Source organism: Trichomonas vaginalis, chromosome I, assembly GCF_026262505.1.
Source record: "Trichomonas vaginalis G3 chromosome I, whole genome shotgun sequence".
In the NCBI taxonomy this organism is placed as follows: Eukaryota; Parabasalia; order Trichomonadida; family Trichomonadidae; genus Trichomonas; species Trichomonas vaginalis.
This window is the reverse complement of record NC_067203.1, coordinates 3,247,299-3,264,977: the sequence shown is the minus strand read 5'-3', so window position 1 is coordinate 3,264,977 and position 17,679 is coordinate 3,247,299. Positions and strand designations below refer to the sequence as shown.

The 17,679-nt window shown below is 33.9% G+C and overlaps 5 protein-coding genes and 2 pseudogenes across 7 annotated transcripts, besides 3 other annotated features; 5 read left to right on the top strand and 2 right to left on the bottom strand.

Moving 5' to 3' along the window:
* Nucleotides 1-11,346: part of a mobile genetic element that runs on past the window's edge.
* Nucleotides 1-14,558: part of a mobile genetic element that runs on past the window's edge.
* Nucleotides 1,799-2,128, bottom strand: TVAGG3_0920610 (uncharacterized protein; the record flags this gene model as incomplete). Its single annotated transcript, XM_051252229.1, has 1 exon — nt 1,799-2,128. A coding segment is annotated over one exon (330 nt), but the record flags the coding sequence as incomplete, so codon positions are not given.
* TVAGG3_0920600 (organellar and viral DNA polymerase type B) lies at nt 3,380-4,403 on the top strand (the record flags this gene model as incomplete). Its single annotated transcript, XM_051252228.1, has 1 exon — nt 3,380-4,403. A coding segment is annotated over one exon (1,024 nt), but the record flags the coding sequence as incomplete, so codon positions are not given.
* Nucleotides 5,539-6,069, top strand: TVAGG3_0920590 (organellar and viral DNA polymerase type B; the record flags this gene model as incomplete). Its single annotated transcript, XM_001279255.2, has 1 exon — nt 5,539-6,069. The coding sequence occupies one exon, from the start codon at nt 5,539-5,541 to the stop codon at nt 6,067-6,069; it is 531 nt and encodes a 176-aa protein (XP_001279256.2).
* On the bottom strand, nt 7,686-7,871 carry TVAGG3_0920580 (uncharacterized protein; the record flags this gene model as incomplete). Its single annotated transcript, XM_051252227.1, has 1 exon — nt 7,686-7,871. A coding segment is annotated over one exon (186 nt), but the record flags the coding sequence as incomplete, so codon positions are not given.
* TVAGG3_0920570 (uncharacterized protein) lies at nt 8,607-9,482 on the top strand (the record flags this gene model as incomplete). Its single annotated transcript, XM_051252226.1, has 1 exon — nt 8,607-9,482. A coding segment is annotated over one exon (876 nt), but the record flags the coding sequence as incomplete, so codon positions are not given.
* Nucleotides 10,222-10,430, top strand: TVAGG3_0920560 (annotated as a pseudogene). Its single transcript has one exon. A coding segment is annotated over exon 1 (209 nt).
* On the top strand, nt 10,855-11,174 carry TVAGG3_0920550 (annotated as a pseudogene). The gene has a single exon. A coding segment is annotated over exon 1 (320 nt).
* Nucleotides 14,559-14,580: 22 nt separating the features above from the next.
* Nucleotides 14,581-17,679: part of a mobile genetic element that runs on past the window's edge.

Here is a 17,679-nt window from a genome sequence, read left to right as displayed (position 1 = left end):
GTAAAAATAACGCTAATTTTTAATAAAAATTTGACGAAGTGCAAATCTTCACTTCGTGTCATAATGTAAAAATAACGCTAATTTTTAATAAAATTTGACGAAGTGCAAATCTTCACTTCGTGTCATAATGTAAAAATAACGCTAATTTTTAATAAAATTTGACGAAGTGCAAATCTTCACTTCGTGTCATAATGTAAAAATAACGCTAATTTTTAATAAAATTTGACGAAGTGCAAATCTTCACTTCGTGTCATAATGTAAAAATAACGCTAATTTTTAATAAAATTTGACGAAGTGCAAATCTTCACTTCGTGTCATAATGTAAAAATAACGCTAATTTTTAATAAAATTTGACGAAGTGCAAATCTTCACTTCGTGTCATAATGTAAAAATAACGCTAATTTTTAATAAAATTTGACGAAGTGCAAATCTTCACTTCGTGTCATAATGTAAAAAAAAGGCTAATTTTATTTTTATTTATTTTTTTATTTTGTATGTAAAGACAGTAATGTCAACATCAGAGAACACAACAACCGCTATCGTTCATGAAGCCATAAATGAAGAATACGAATACATACAGTTTAACAAACAACTCCGTCTCATTCGTTCAGTCAAAGATGATATGTACCAAATGCAAAGTATTTTGACAGCATGTTATGCTCCAGATACTAAGCTTCCTAAAGACTGGTTTAGGAACCAAAGCACTATTGAACTATTAAATGAAGCACAGCGAGACATACTTTTTTCTGAAAACAGTGAAGAACAGCGAGTAGGTAAAAAACCCCAGTCGCCAAAACTCTATGAAAATCGTGAAAAATTGCCAAACGTTTGAGAGGATATTATGTACATAGACTTCTTGTAAATAATGTGGCACAATGGGCTTCAGCTCGTTATGCTTGGTATGTTTGTAAACTTCTTGACGAAATTCACAGACAAGAACGTGAAGAGCTGGAAAAGAAACTTCAAGCAAAAGATGAAGTCATTGAATCCAAAGACAAAAGCATTCAGAAAAGAATACCACGTTCGGTACCAAAAGGAAAGGAAAAGAGTTATAAGTATATGATTTATACTGAAGAGTTGGAGAAAGAAGAAGATAAAGATATGGTTATGTTACATTTAGTCAGAAGAAACAACAAAAGCTTTTACGACCTTGCTAAGATATATAAATCTGACAGAAACTGGTTCTATCGTGAAAACTTACCGATTTCAATGACACCGAATGAGCAAATAAAGGAAGTTGTCAAAAATACTCTTCCTCAAACACACTATGATATGAAAGGTTGTACAATACTTACATTCAAAGAAGACTTACCGCTACTGAAGGAAAAGATAACAGAATATTTCGACAACTTCAAAGAGGAAGAATAAAAAAATCTAAGCTAATTTTCTTTTTTTATAAAATTTTATCTCATATGAAAGAACATGAATTTAGAATATTCGGAACTCATGACAGAAGAAGAGAACGAACAACATGTAAAAGATTATGCAAAATTTCTGAAGACATACAAAGCATTTAAACAATATCTAAATGCTTCTAAAGATTATGCAAAATTTCTGAAGGTATATAAAGCTTATGAAAAAGCGTATGAAAAGTTTATACATTGGGGAATTGTTGTAAAATATCGATATGAAGACTAACCAAAAATATATTTTTGCTTAAATAGCTTCAGGGTCTATTTCTTCAACCATTTCACTTCCTTCGTCAATGTCAATAGAAGCTTCTTCAACCTTTGGTAAGAATTTCTGTATAACATCTTTGTTCGTTATTGTCTTCAGAGATGAAGGATAATATTTCACATGTTTCACCCTTCTTATATTCTTTCTGTTCGGAAAGATTCATAGCAATACTGAAGAAGTCAATGTTAGAGTTCTTTATAACAGTATAATGAGTATCTTTGACATTCACGAAGAAACTCTTTTGTTTCAAAACTACTGCTAACTCTTGTGAAGTATAACGTTTGCGGTCAATGACGATAGCTAATGGTCTGACATACTGACCAAACTTAGATTCTTTCACAAACTTCTTGTTAAAGATAACATTAACATTTGAAGCATTATTGAACTCATTCTTGATGGCAGTAGCGAGAGCATTGTATGAAAAGAACTTGCAATCTTGCATGTGTTTCATTAAAATAAAAATATTAAATTATTTTGAAAAATAACTTAAAAAAATCTAATCTAATTTTTTCAAAAAATATTTTTTTATTTCCTACTAAAGATGTATCGGAAGTTGTCTAAGTTAGAACACTCGGAAATAAAACAACTTCTTACAGAAGCTAATATAGATGTTGCAAAGCATTACGCAACAAACAAAAAGGCACTCGCTGACATCCTCAATGACTACAATGGTGAAATAACTTATGATAGAATTCATGAGTTCATAAAGCCGCAACGCGGCGAGGACGAAGTCCATGCAAGAGCATTTCCTTTAAATGACGTTGCTATTGACTTATATCATAGACGTTCAGTACCTCATGAAGTAAGAAGAGAAAATGTTTGACATAACAAATGCAAACGTTGGTCATACTCGTAAAGCTCTTTCGCATGATGTTCGTCAAGAGATGTTTGACATAACAAATGCAAACGTTGGTGAAACACGAAAGAGAGACGACACACTGAAACAACAGAGGAGAGAGAGATGTTTAAAAGTGCTATAGAACAAGTTCGCAAAGCTAATAATGTCATTCGTTCCATTGACGACAAACCAAAAGAAGGTGAGAGATGGTTAAAGAAAGATGAAGAGAATAGGAAGAGAAATGTGAAGTCAGGCAATAGACTCATTGACTTTAACATCGAAGCTTTAGATGAACCAAACAGAGACTACTTACACAAACATTTCGGTAAGGTTTTCATGAGACTCTTAGAGAAGATTAAAATAAACTCCCAACAAAGATGGATGGTATGTTATAAACTTGGTGGAAAGTATGAATGTTCTACGTTAAACCTCAATAATATTGGAACATTACTACATCAGCTCTTGAAGGAGAACTTTATATCAGAGATAGAAGCAAATGCTGCAGGTATTGTTGAAATGCACTATGACTTCTTCTTGACAAACATAAAGAATCTTACCGAAATAAAGATGTATGATTTAACAGAATATGAAGGCTTAACGATGTCAGATGTAAAGAAAGGCAAACCAAAAAAGAGACCATATAGAGATGAAAGCACACTGACAGAAAGACAGAAAAGATTATTGAACAGACTTAAACAAACAGGAGATAAACAAGATATAGATGACTTCTGGAATGAAATCCTTGGTGAAAAGAAGTTTTATAAGAAGAGAAGCGGTCAGTTCTGGAAGTATCTTTGCACATTACCTATAAATCTTGAACGCTACCAAATCTTCAATGAACTGAACAAAAGAACTGCAACACTTATGACAGAGGACAATTGTTTCGTTTATGCTTGCATTCAGGCTGGAGTAAATGAAGAAACTATTGACCACATGAGAGAAGTCATTCGTGTTAGAGACTTTCCTCAAAGTAAAGTACAAGAAATTTCTGACGCAACAGGTATAGCATTTAATGTTACCATTGGTTACTTCAATGACTCAAGACATAATGAAATAAAGAGATACATACCAAAAGAATGTGAAACTGTTCGAACTATTGACTTACTTCTTGTTGAAGACCACTACATGCTAAACGAAAGACTTCCAATGACAACATATTTCATTCGCAACTATATAGAAATCTTGAAGGAGTGTGGTGGAATGAACAATGAGAAACAGATGAAGATTTATACAAAGAGAGAAGATAAATATGTAGTTCGCATGGATAGAACTACACCGCTATGGGATGTTATGAAAACATTGTGGGAGTGCAAATATTTCGAACCTATTTCTTATGGAGAACTTTTCACATATACGACTGACTTATATAAACAGAACCTTGCACCATTTAAAGATTTGACATATGCTCCAAAGTATTGTGTACAACTGAAGAAGAAAGCAGAGTCAAAAGAAGTAAATAAAAATAAGTGCAAGTTCATTCCTGAGCACGTTTTCTTTGCTGACTTTGAGTGCAGTACCGATGGCTTTCATAAAGCTTTTAACATCTGTTATGACAGTGAAGATGGTTCAGTGAGTGAAAGCATTTGGGGTCAGAACTGTGCAACAGAATTTTTGGAACGACTTCCTGACAAGAGTTTAATATATTTCCATAACCTCAGTTATGATATAAACTTCATCTTAAGACACATGACAGAAGTGAAAGGAACTCCCATCATTAAAGGTTCACGAACAATGCAAATAACTGGCTTATATAAAGGAAGGGCAATTATTATAAAAGACTCTTACAGTGTTATAAATAAGAAGCTTAAACTATTTCCTGCTATGTTTAACTTACAAACAGGACCGAAAGAAGTATTTCCATACAACTACTACAGCAGTACTTTGTTAGCAAATGACAACAGAACTGGTGTCATTTCTGAAGCATGTAAGTTTGTAAGATATTGATACATTCATGAAAAACATAGATTCCATCAAAGGTTGCAGAATAGATGAGAACCACTTCGACTTAGAAAAGTATAGCACATTTTATTGCAAACAAGATGTAAGAATTTTAAGAGAAGGTTTTGTTAAGTTCCGCAATGACATATTGAAAGAATTTGATTTAAACGTTTATGACTACGTTAGTATTTGTTCAATTGCTAACAAATTATTTGAGAACAGAGTGTACTTCCCGAATGGAAATTTATATGACCTCTCAAATAAACCAAGAGAGTTTATTTCACGCTGTATTCAAGGTGGAAGATGTATGTTGTCAGATAACATTAAACAAAAGAGCGAAAAGAAACTCATTGCTGACTTCGACGCTGTTTCATTATATCCATCCGCTATAGCAAGACTTTATACTTTAGAAGGTATTCCAAAAGTATTGAAGAAGAAATGTTAAGCACAGAGTATCTCATGAGACATTTATTCAATGACGACCAAAAGGAACCCATTGGTGAAAAGTTTATTTCTGGCTTCTTTGTTCTCATTAAGATAACAGAGATTGGAATACATAGACACTTTCCTTTAATAGTTTGTGACCCTGAACTAAATCCAGAACTTAACGTTCCCAGAAGTTCAAACACTTGCTGTTAATGTATGTTGACCATATAACATTACAAGACCTCATAAAATATCAAGGTGTCAAATGTGAAGTGTTGCAAGGATACTATTACGATGGAAACAGAGATATTAGAATAAGAGATGAAGTAAAGAAGTTGTTTGAGTTAAGGTTAAAGTATAAGAAAGAAGGAAATCCTTTGCAAGAAAATATAAAGCTCATTCTGAACAGTATTTATGGCAAAACTATTCTATCTCCTATTGAGTCAAAAATAACCATAGTAAATGACAAAGATGCTATAAGATATGCCATCAGAAACTACAACCATATAGTGAAGTTCGAAGGTTTGGATGGTTCAGATAAAACTATTTTCAAGCTAACGAAAAGCATTTGCAGACACTTTAACTTCTGTCCACTTGGTGTTAACATTCTGTCTATGTCGAAGAGAATAATGTGTGAAGTATTCTGTACTGCTGAAGATATGGGACTTCAAATATTTTACCAGGACTGTGATAGCATGCATATTTTCAATGAAGACATACCAAAGCTTGCAGCAGAGTTTAAGAAGAGATACGGTCGCGAACTTATAGGAAAGAACCTTGGTCAATTTCATTCTGACTTCGCAGAAATAACACCTGGAAAACAAAGTTTAGCATACAAGTCAATATTTTGTGGAAAGAAGACTTACATAGACTTACTCACGAATGATTTAAATGAAGTTGCATTCCATGCACGTTGCAAAGGTGTCAAACAAGACGTCCTTGCTTTAACAGCAAATGAAATGTTTCCTGAAGCTATACAATGCTATTACAATGAAGATAAGAACATTCACATACCTGTTGGAACATATGACAAAGACTCTGAGTTCAGTTTAATGAAACTTTACAAAGCACTTCATGATGGTCAAGAGATTGGATTTGACTTATGTAAGTCTTCTAGTCCTTGCTTTGCTGAAAAGTTTAACTTCTCAATAACGACTAAAACAAGCTTTATTCGTAAGTTGAAGTTCTGAGGTCATTTATTTTTGTCAGCAATGAGGTCATTCGTGATAAAAATAATGAGGTCATATATTTTTGTCATTTATGTATAACCATTGTCTCTCTTAAACTTTGCAATAGACAGCTTTGTTCTTCTTCCTTCTACATCTGTAATGTTTATATAATCTTTGTTATACTGTCTTAAGACATTCATTCGTCTGTATTGAGTTCCCATGAAATAGTAAAAGGCATCTTCACTTGGGACATAGTAGTAGTTCTCTAACGTGTGATATGAGTATTGTATAATTTCAACAGCGTCTTCAGGAAGAGAGTCAACAATGTCAAACCAATAGCCATTTGAACCAGAAATATTTCTCATGTTTTCTCTTCTTGTCGTCCATCTTAAGTTCGAGATATGAAAGTCTCCTCTGTCTCTGTTTATATGGTCTACTTCACGAAGTCCTTCAGGGTTCGGAATGAAAGTTTCTGCAACTATTCTATGTTTCATCAGCTTGTGTTTGTTTAAATTTACACAAATATAACCATCTCCTTGGTCAAACTCACTAACAACTCTTTTATTGCTTATACGTCTAATTGGATAAGGGTACTCTGAAAAGATTTCATAGTCATTGTCATGTTCGAGTGTTTGCCAATGTCCTTCACCTTCCATGCCTTTCACTCAAATAAAAATTTTCAGAAAAAATAAAACTAGCGTAGATTTTACAATACTGCGATGGTAGAGTTTAAGAGTTGTGCTTCAATGTAGAGACAGTCCTTATGGTCTGGAGGTAAGAACACTGGCAGTTATGGTCATGAGTGGAGAACATGTCTATCCAAAACTCACGATTGAAGCCAGTTAATTTATAGTATTTAGGGTTAGGAAGTGGTGAAGTTCTTGTATGACCAATGAACTCATTTTCAACTCCCTTACTTAAGTTTGAATATAATATAGCTTGCTTTCTATCCCAAATGCCAGGTGTTACAATCTTTGAAAATTCATTTTTCCTCGGAAGCATTGCATCATAATTGAAAACATTCTTGAATCATCATTGGTTCAGAGATTTGAAATCTTATACGTAATGGATTTTCTTTCTTTTTAGCTACTTCATTGAATGGTGAATATATAACAAACTGACAGTCATGAGTTCCATCTTCATTTTCATTAAATTCATAATGAAAGTCTATAAGTTGTGGCTGACTACCTTCTTCTTTCAGTTGTGCAAGAAACTCACGTAAAGGCTGTAAAGTTTGTACTTCAATGTTAAACTTTTTCTCGAACATTTCATTAAATGAAATCATACATTGCAACAATGTTGTATCGTCTTTAAAGTATTTGTATATGTGAATGTTTTGGCGCTTAAAGACTGTTCGTCATTTTCTATCTCGACTTGAAGTATAAAGTCAACCTTTCTGAAAGCACGTGTTATATACATAGATGTTATGCCAATGTACTTCTCTTCATTTATGTTCACAATCCAGTCTGTTGGAAACTTAAACGTTACTCTGTTCCCCTTTATTTTGACGTCAGGGTTTTCACTACTGAACGCAACAGATAAAGGTATTTGTCTATACATTTAATTCGGATAAAAATAAACCATTTACTCTTTCTTTGCTTCAGCTTCTTCTCTAGCTTTTTCGCCAGTAGTCTTGGGTTCTTTTGTCTTCCAGCAGCTAATGCAGCAAGTTGTTTTTCACTAAGTTTTCTCTTTGGTCTCTCTGGCTTTTGTTCTTGTTTTTGTTCCTTCAGTTCGGATAAAATTTGCTCACGAATTTCTTTCTTCAATGCTTCAACATCTATGACCCCTTGGGTCTTGTCCGTAGGGCTTGTCTGAGTCATTTGACTGCAGATAAAAAACAAAATTAAAACTTTAACCGATGTAAAATGAGCTTGTCAAAATCAGAGCGAGAGTCTATTATATTAAATGACGCAAGAGGAATACAACATCCTTTCTATTACGTAAGTCAGAGTAAAGATGGTAAAATATACGTAAGAAAAAGAAAGGTTCCATTAGCGAATGCAGAGAGCGACAACATTAAGGTGTATGGCAAGGGTGAAGTCCACGAAGCCCATATAAAACCTTCTGTTCAAACTGAAAAGTCAATAGAACCAGAAGAAAAGAAGCCAGATGTACTTTCAATAACGAACCAAGAGCTTATTGCAAAGTTCGTGAATTTCATTGAAAAACAAACCGAGTCAAAGAATCGACCCGCCAGTGAAAGAAGTTGAGACAAAAGAGAATGTACAGTTCATTGAAAATGTCAAGAAACAACTTCCACCACGAATGCCAAGAAAAGAGTGAGAATAATGAAGTAAATAGATATTTTTATCCGAAGTAAATACATGCAGAACGAACAGTTAAACGAATTTACTCCAGCAGAGCATATTATCAGATTCGCTCATATTTCGATATCATAGACAATGCAGTTCAAATTGGTGACACTAATAGAAAATATTCTGACGCAAAGATTCCATCACAACCTGGAACTGCTAAAGATAACACATGGGTAACATTCAATCTCTCACCTCCTGGTGAAATATATTGACCTTTACAATACATTCATTACGTATAAAATGGAAGGTCAATTTATTGTAGATAAAGAAATTGGTTCAGGTTCCAATAAAACAAACCCACCAGGATTTTGGATTGGTTTCGATGACGCTTTCTATGCAGTTGCTGGATATCAAATCCTTGCAAATGGTCGTATCGTATATTCTCAAGACAACGCAAGAGAAGAAGCATATATAACTTCAAACTCACAAACTACCGAACAAATAAAGAAAGTAGATGTTTTCTCAAAGACTCGACATGAAGATGTATGGAGTCATTCGGGAACATGCAGAACAGGACAAATTGTTAGTGGTCCAATTACAGCAGGAAAATCATTTGATTTTAAGCTTCGTTTAAGAATTCCTGTTAGAAGATTCCTTCCATTAGAAGCTATTCGATTTATTCCAGCTTTTGCAGGAAACATTCAGCTTAAAGTAAAGTTCAGTAGCGACGCCTTACAATGCACATCTATATCTGTAAATGATATCATTGCTTTCAATCCAACTCTTAAAGTTGCATTTGCTTCAGATTCAAATCCACCGACAAATAAATTTGTTCCATGGAATGAACCATTCACTATGATAACGAAGGCAGTAGAAGCTAGTGGAACAGTTACTATTACAACTGTAACCCAGCAACTATTTCGAACAAAGATGGATTTTAATGAATGTTTCATTCATCCAAAGTCATTCTCTTTAGACCCTAACATTTATACAGAACTTGTAGAACATTATACAAACGAGGCTTTATGTTTTCCTGTTAAAGTTATGGATTGGATTCCTATGGACGGTTCATTCTCAAAGAATACAGATAGTTCAAGTGCAACATTTACAGCAGCTTATACGCCTATTAATGTTAAAAGTATTTGGGCACTATTTAGAAAGAAAGACAACTATTATGTTAATTTTGAGAACCCTAAGTTTAAATATCTTCAGCTTTCCATGGGAGCTTATGGAAATATGCCTGCAGAACCTGAAAAATCATATGGACCTGTATTTTATGAAATGGTTGCGAACGCCTGCAATACAAACAATGATATGATAGGATTTAATGAAGATGTTATGAGGTCATTGGTGGATGATGGTAGTGTGGAACATAAATGGGATAGCTATGACAACACACATTTCTTATGTGGTTTTCCAACAGAAGTGGACTTTTGCTTCCAGCAAGGTCAAACATCTACTGCTCCAATAACATACAAATTGTCTGTTAAAGGACCTATTGAACTAGCAACTGAAAATGTACCAAAGCCACTTATTGGATTTATGAGGGATTGTTGCTTTGCCATTCAGGTGCGTGAATGGCATCCCATAATAAGATGATGACTATAACTTAGCTACGGACGACAGTGAGGAATAAAGGATGAACGTTTATTTTTAAAGCTTATAAATGAGTTCTTCATCAAGCTCTCGTGAACCTTCACCATCTATGAAACAAACTTTACCAAACGATTATGGAGCACCTATTGAATATTTCTTACGAGCTGCACAATGGCAAAGAGCAGTCTCACCAAGGTTAGGTGTTCCACCAGCTCCTGTCAAAAATAGCATTTGGTCAAGTCCTTATATAAATATGGTCTCCCACTAGGTTTGCTAGCTACAGCAGGAGCAGTTATGATGTTGAAAAGAAATAAAGCAAATGTTGTAAATAATACTGAAGTAGCTGAAGTTAAACAAACTCCAACACCTTCGCCAAAACCAACGCCTTCACAAGCAAAACCTTCAATGACTCCTGAACCTATGGAAGTACAAACTCCTGTTCAAAAGTCAACTCCTAAACCGACTCCAACATTTAAACCAGAACCTACTCCTCAAATAAATCGTAAAACTCCTGCGTTTCCTTACTGAAAAAATAACGTTATTTTTATTTAATATTAAAATTTTTATTTGATTGAAATGACAAATAAAGTCACTGAAGCAATGAAACAAAAGTTTTTGGTAGAATACATTAAATCAGGAACTATTCCAGAAGGTTTTTACATTCATACTATGAAGGATGGTAGAGTTCAGTTTAGAAAGATAAAGCAACCATTAGATAGAGAAGGAATTAAGGAAGATTAAACTTCATGAGGACAACATTGCTGAACTTAAGAAGAAGTTAGAAGAGTTGGAGAAAGGAAGAGAGTTATAAAGCAATGAATTCAACAGGGTGAAAAGGTGAAAAAAGAGGTGAGATCTCAACTTCACCTAAATTTTAAATGGATGTTTTCATACGTGTGGGGTGGTGATATCATTAATTTTTTATTTTATTTTTTATTTTATTTTTATATAAATGACGAAAACTATTGAGATAACAAACTACAACGGTCATGAGTTCAAGAATTTGTTCTTCGTTCCTCGTGAAAATACATTCTATCAGATACGAGGGAGAAAGGGTAAAGTTAGTTTGAGCGTTTATGACTACAAGCATAATGGAAAGTTTATACAAGCATAGATACAAACGGTAAGCGTGTTTCATTAGCTTTGTCAAAACTTACAGGTATAAACTATGACAGTGATTTTGACCTATATGAAGAAGAAAGTGAGTCAGAAGATTATGAGCTGTTATATGAAGCACAGCAATGGGAAGAGTTGCAATACTTTTGTAAGTGAGAACGTTTATTTTTACATTAGTGAAGTCGTTTGTAAATATTTAAGGTTAATTCGTTAGTGTTGTCGTTTGTGTTGTAAAATATACGTTAACGGTTTTTGTAAAGTGTCAAATTCACATATCAGGGGTAAGGAGGCGCGCAGTGCCGCCGTACCCATGATATGTATACTAACTAGATTCGCTCATATTTCGATATCATAGACAATGCAGTTCAAATTGGTGACACTAATAGAAAATATTCTGACGCAAAGATTCCATCACAACCTGGAACTGCTAAAGATAACACATGGGTAACATTCAATCTCTCACCTCCTGGTGAAAATATATTGGACCTTTACAATACATTCATTACGTATAAAATGGAAGGTCAATTTATTGTAGATAAAGAAATTGGTTCAGGTTCCATAAAAAAACCCACCAGGATTTTGGATTGGTTTCGATGACGCTTTCTATGCAGTTGCTGGATATCAAATCCTTGCAAATGGTCGTATCGTATATTCTCAAGATAACGCAAGAGAAGAAGCATATTAACTTCAAACTCACAAACTTACCGAACAAATAAAGAAAGTAGATGTTTTTCAAAGACTCGACATGAAGATGTATGGAGTCATTCGGAACATGCAGAACAGGACAAATTGTTAGTGGTCCAATTACAGCAGGAAAATCATTTGATTTTAAGCTTTGTTTAAAAATTCCTGTTAGAAGATTCCTTCCATTAGAAGCTATTCGATTTATTCCAGCTTTTGCAGGAAACATTCAGCTTAAAGTAAAGTTCAGTAGCGACGCTTACAATGCACATCTGTAATGGATATGCTTGAGCTTTCAATCCACTCTAAAGTTGCAATTTGTCTTCAGATTCAAATCCAGCAGGGACTACGAACAAATAAATTTGTCATGAATGACCATCACTTGATAACGAAGGCAGTAGAAGCTAGTGAACAGTTACTATTACAACGTAACCCAGCAACTATTTCGAACAAAGATGGGATTTTAAATGAATGTTTCATTCATACCAAAAGTCAATTCTCTTTAGACCCTAACATTTATACAGAACTTGTAGAACATTATACAACGAGGCTTTATGTTTTCCTGTTTTAAAGTTATGGATTGGAATTCCTATGGACGGTTCATTCCTCAAAGAATACAGATAGTTCAAGTGCAACATTTAACACAGCTTATACGCCTATTAATCGTTTTAAAGTATTTGGGGCACTATTTAGAAGAAAGACAACTATTATTTTAACTTTTGAGAACCCTAAAGTTTTAAATATGCTTCAAGCTTTTCCCCATGGGAGCTTATGGAAATATCCTGCCAGAACCTCAAAAATCATAATGGACCTGTTATTTTTATTGAATGGTGCGAACTGCCTGCATACAAAATCAATGATCTGCATAGGATTTAAATGAAGATGTATGAGGTCATTGGTCGGGCTGATGGTAGTGTGAAGCAATCAAATGGAATAGCTGCAACACCATTTCTTATGTGGTTTTTCTAACAGACAGTGGACCTTTGCTTTCATCAGGGTCAATCATACTACTGCTTCCAATTAACGATACAATTTTCTGTTAAAGGACTATTGAAACTTTAGCAACTGAAAATGTACCAAACCACTTATTGGATTTATGAGGGATTGTTGCTTTGCCATTCAGGTGCGTGCTAATGGAATCCCAATAATAAAGAATTAGATGACTTATAACTTAGCTAACGACGACAGTGAGGAATAAAGGAATGAACGTTTATTTTTAAAGCTTATAAATGAGTTCCTTCATCAAGCTCTTCGTGAACTTAACCATCTATGAAACTAAACTTTACCAAATTGATTATGGAAGCACCTATTGCATATTTCTTACGAGCTGCACAACTGGCAAAGAGCGTCTCACCAAGGTTGTGTTTTCCACCACTCCTGTCAAAAAATAGCAAATTTTGTCAATGTCCTTATATAGATATGTCCTCCCACTGGTTGCTAAGCACAGAAAGGAGCCGTTATGAAATTTTTGAAAGAAATAAAGGCAGACTGTTTGTATAATACTGAAGTAGCTGAGTTACACAACTCCGACACCTTCGCCCAAACCAACGTCAAAACCAACAAACCTTCAAAGCAAAACCTTTCCAATACTCCTGAACCTAATGAAGTAAACTTCCTGTTCAAAAGTCAACTCCTAAACCGACGCCAACATTTAAACCAGAACCTACTCCTCAAATAAATCCGTAAACTCCCTCGTTCCCTACTGGAAAAAATAAACGTATTTTTATTTTATTTGAACATTTTATTAGAGTAATAAGCGATAAAGTACTGAAGCAATGAAACAAAGTTTCTTGGTAGAATACTTAATCAGGAACTATTCCATGAAGGTTTTTTACATTCCAACTATGAAGGATGGTAGAGTTCAGTTAGAAAGATAACAACTCAATTAGATTCGAGAGGTCAATAATTCGGAGGATTAAACCTTATGATGGACAACATTGCTGACAATTAAAAGAAGCTAGAAGAGTTGGATAAAGGAAGAGAGTTATACAAGCAATGAATTAAGGGTAGAAAATGAGGTTAGAATCGGGTTAATATACCATCTACCCTAAATTTATTTTTGTGGTATGTCTTTTCATCGTGTGAGGGTTGGTGTATCATTTATTTTTAATTTCATTTTTTATTTATTTTTTATTTGTTTTATATAACAATGACGCAAAACTATGAGATAACTTTCTACTCAGCAGGATGAACCCTGTATGCTGACTATGTATTCGTTTAATGCTGATGAAAAAATGGTAACTATTATCGTATGGGTAATAACCAAAGTCTGTTTTCATGTGTCCGTATATGTAGAGCTAAATTCCAGTCACTTCTTTTGTACAATATGTAGCTTTATTATAAGTATGCATTTAGTAGATAAGGCAATTTTTTCTATCGCTCCAGAAATTAATTTTTGTTTTCTTTGTTGAAAATAGTTTTCCGTTCCTCTGGCGACCATAAGGAATTATGCAATGATTTGCGTCTAAGGGATTGTAAATATATTCAGGGTTTCTTTCAATCGTCAATGGGTCTGTCTTTTGTTAAAATGCATGTTTTCTCAAGTTTACTTGAGTTTTTGAATAGTTCACGGAAATAGTTTCTGGAGAAAGAGTCTAGTAAATGTAGTGGACATGTCTTTGTATATGAAATAAAATTTTAAAAAAATTAATAAATAAGGTTTTTTTTATTTAGTGAGGACGGTAGTGAACTTCGTTATGAAGTCGTTTGTGAAGGTCGTTTATGTGGTCAGAACGGTTTTTGTAAATATTTGGTTAAGTTGGTGTTATGGTTGTGTTGTACAATTATACGTTCTCGTCGGTTTCGTAAAGTGTCAATACATATAATAAGGGTAAGGAGGCGCGCAGTGCCATCCGTACCATAAGGGATATCTACGTACCGAATGTTTGTGTTAAGCTAGGTCCCTTGTTTGGTTATCTAAAGCTGATGTTAAGAGCAATGAGTCTATTGCCTGACTTCAACTTTCTTCCTATTCTCTTAATCTTTCTTACATCTTTTCCACTTCTTTTGGTTTGTCGTCAATGGAACAGAATGACATCGTTAGCTTTGCGAAACTTGTTCTATGCACTTTTTAAACATCATCTCTTCTCTGTTGTTTCAGTGTGTGGTCATCTCTCTTTGTGTTTTACTTCAACGTTCGCAATTTTGTTTTGTCATAATTTTCTCTTCTTCTTCATGGGTACGGCTCTTCTGTTTCACCAAATTTTGAGATTTCGTAAGTTCAAACATTCTTCTGACGAACTCATGGCCGAAAAGAGTTTACGAAGTAATGACCAATCGTTCGCATTTGGTTATGTCAACATTTTCTTCTTACTTCCATGAGGACTGAACGTCTATGATATAATCAATACGCAACGTCATTTAAACGGAATGCTCTTGCATGGACTTGTCTCGCCGCGTTTGCGGTTTAATGAACTCATTGAATTCTATCATAACTTATTGCACATTATAGTATTGAGGATGTCGCAAGCGATGCTTTTTTTGTTTGTTGCGGTAATGCTTTGCCCAACAATATATTTAGCCTTCTGTAAGAAGTTTGTTTTATTTCGAGTGTTTCTAACTTAGACAATTCCGGATACATCTTTAGTAGGGAATAAAAAAATTTTTTGAAAAAATTAGATTAGATTTTTTTAACCGTTTTTTTCAAAATAATTTAATAATTTTTTTTTTAATGGAAACATGCAAGATTGCAAAGTATCTTTACATACAATGTCTCGCTACTCTAGGCCATCAAGATGGAGTTTCAATGGTCTCGCAACGTTAATGTTAATCTTTAACAAGAAGTTTGTGAAGATCTAAGTTTTGGGTCCAGTATGTCAGACCCTTAGCTTCTCATTGCGACCGGCAAACGTTATCTTCACAAGAGTTAGCAGTTAGTACTTGAAACAAAGGTTTCTTCGTGAAATGTCAAAGATACTCATTATACTGTCATAAAAAGCTCTAACATTTGGACTTCTTCAGTATTGCTTTAATCTTTCCGACAAGAAAGAATATAAGAAAGGTGAACAAATTTGGAAATATTATCCATTCTCTCTGAAACAATACGAACAAGATGTTATAACAGAAATTCTTACCAAGAGGTTGAAAAGCTTCGTATTGACCTTGACGACGGAAGTGAAATGGTTTGAAGAAATAGACTGACGTTTAATTATAAGCAAAAATATAATTTTTGGTTTATCTTCAATATCGTATTTTTACAACAATTTCCCAATGTATATTCTTTCATACGTTTTTTCATAAGCTTTATATACTGTCAGAAATTTGCATAATCTTTAGAAGCTTTAGATATTGTTTAATCTTTGTATGTCTTCAAGGAAATTTTGCATCAATCTTTTAATGTTGTTTCGTTCTCTTCTCGTGTCATGAAGTCCGAATTTCTAAAATTCATGTTTTGTCATAATGAGATCAAATTTTTTATATAAAAAAATAAAATTAGCTTAGTTTTTTTTATTCTTCCTCTTTTGAGTTTATCGCAAAATAATTCTGTTATTTTTTCCTTAGTAATGTTAAGTTTCTTTGAATGTAGTTGGTGGAACCTTTGGATGTCATAGTGTGTTTTGAGGAAGAGTATTTTTGACAATTTCCTATATTTGCTCATTCGGTGTCATTGAATCGGTAAGTTTTCAACGATAGAACCAGTTTCCTGTAGATTTATATATCTTAGCTAAGTCGTAACAAGCTCTTGTTGTATTTTCTCACTATGCAACATACCATGTCACTGTCTTCTCTTCTTTCTCCAACTCTTCAGTATATTCATATACTTATAACTCTATTTCCTTTCTTTGGTACTGAACGCGGTATTCTTTTTCTGGTATGCTTTTGTCCTTTGGATTCGATGATTCTTCATCTTCTTGCTTTGAAGTTTTTTTCCATTCTCCACGTTTCTGCTGTTATAATTTATCTAACATCATGAAAATATATACAAGCATAAAGAGGTGAAGCCCCCCAACTTGCTACAAGCGTTTTACTAAAGTTCTATGAACATAAATAACCTTTCAAACCAAGGAGCCAAATTCTTGCGATTTCGTACCGAATCTTCTTCTCTCGGGTTTTCGAGGGAAGCAATCTATGAGGAGAATTCTTCTAAAAGTCCTTTTGTCTGTTGGTTTTCAACAATGGATATGATTGTTGTAGAACTGAAGAGATTCATTATACTCTTGACATTTGATACATTCAATCCTTGATGAACGGAATGGAGTCTCAATTGTTTGTATCTGTATTCATTCATGATTTTCATTACTTGGCTTCAATGACGAAGCAGTTGTTTGTGTATCTCTAATGTTGTCATTACCTGTCTTTAAACATATCAAAATAAAAAAGAGTAAATAAAAGCATAAAAACTTTATTTTTTCTATATTAAGGAAATCATGAATATTCATGAGTGGGTAGAAATGAGGGTAGAATGACGGTTAATTATACCATCTCTAAACATTATTTTTTAGGTCATGAGGCTATGCCCGCCGCTTTGGCGTTTAATGTTAAAATAATGGTACCATTATATGATTCATAACTGTTCTCATTCATGGGTCCTGATTTAATCCAATCTAATGAAAAAGTTAGAAGAATTTTCTACTTCTTTTCTGGCATATTTTTGTCTGATTTACATCTACTGAAAAAAGTTTAAGAAGAATTTTCTTATTCTTTCTTGGGCATATTTTTGTCTGATTTACATCATATATGAAAAAGTTTAGAAGAATTTCTTATTCTTTCTGGCTTTCATCTTTTGTCTTTCCAGTACTCAGCTCTAATGGTCCCAGATGTGTGGCTTCGACTCTCTCAGTTTTTAGATGGTATAACATCTTCCAACGGCTCTTCATATCTCTTTATAGTGTCATCGTTTGTGTTTAGTCCAGTTTTCAATAACCACTCCTCGTTGCTTCGTCAATGGTTTCCAGCAGTTTGCATTATACTTTCCGTACTAATTTTGCCGAGGATAAAACGACAATAGAGTCGTGGCAGCTTTTATAATGATATCCATTAC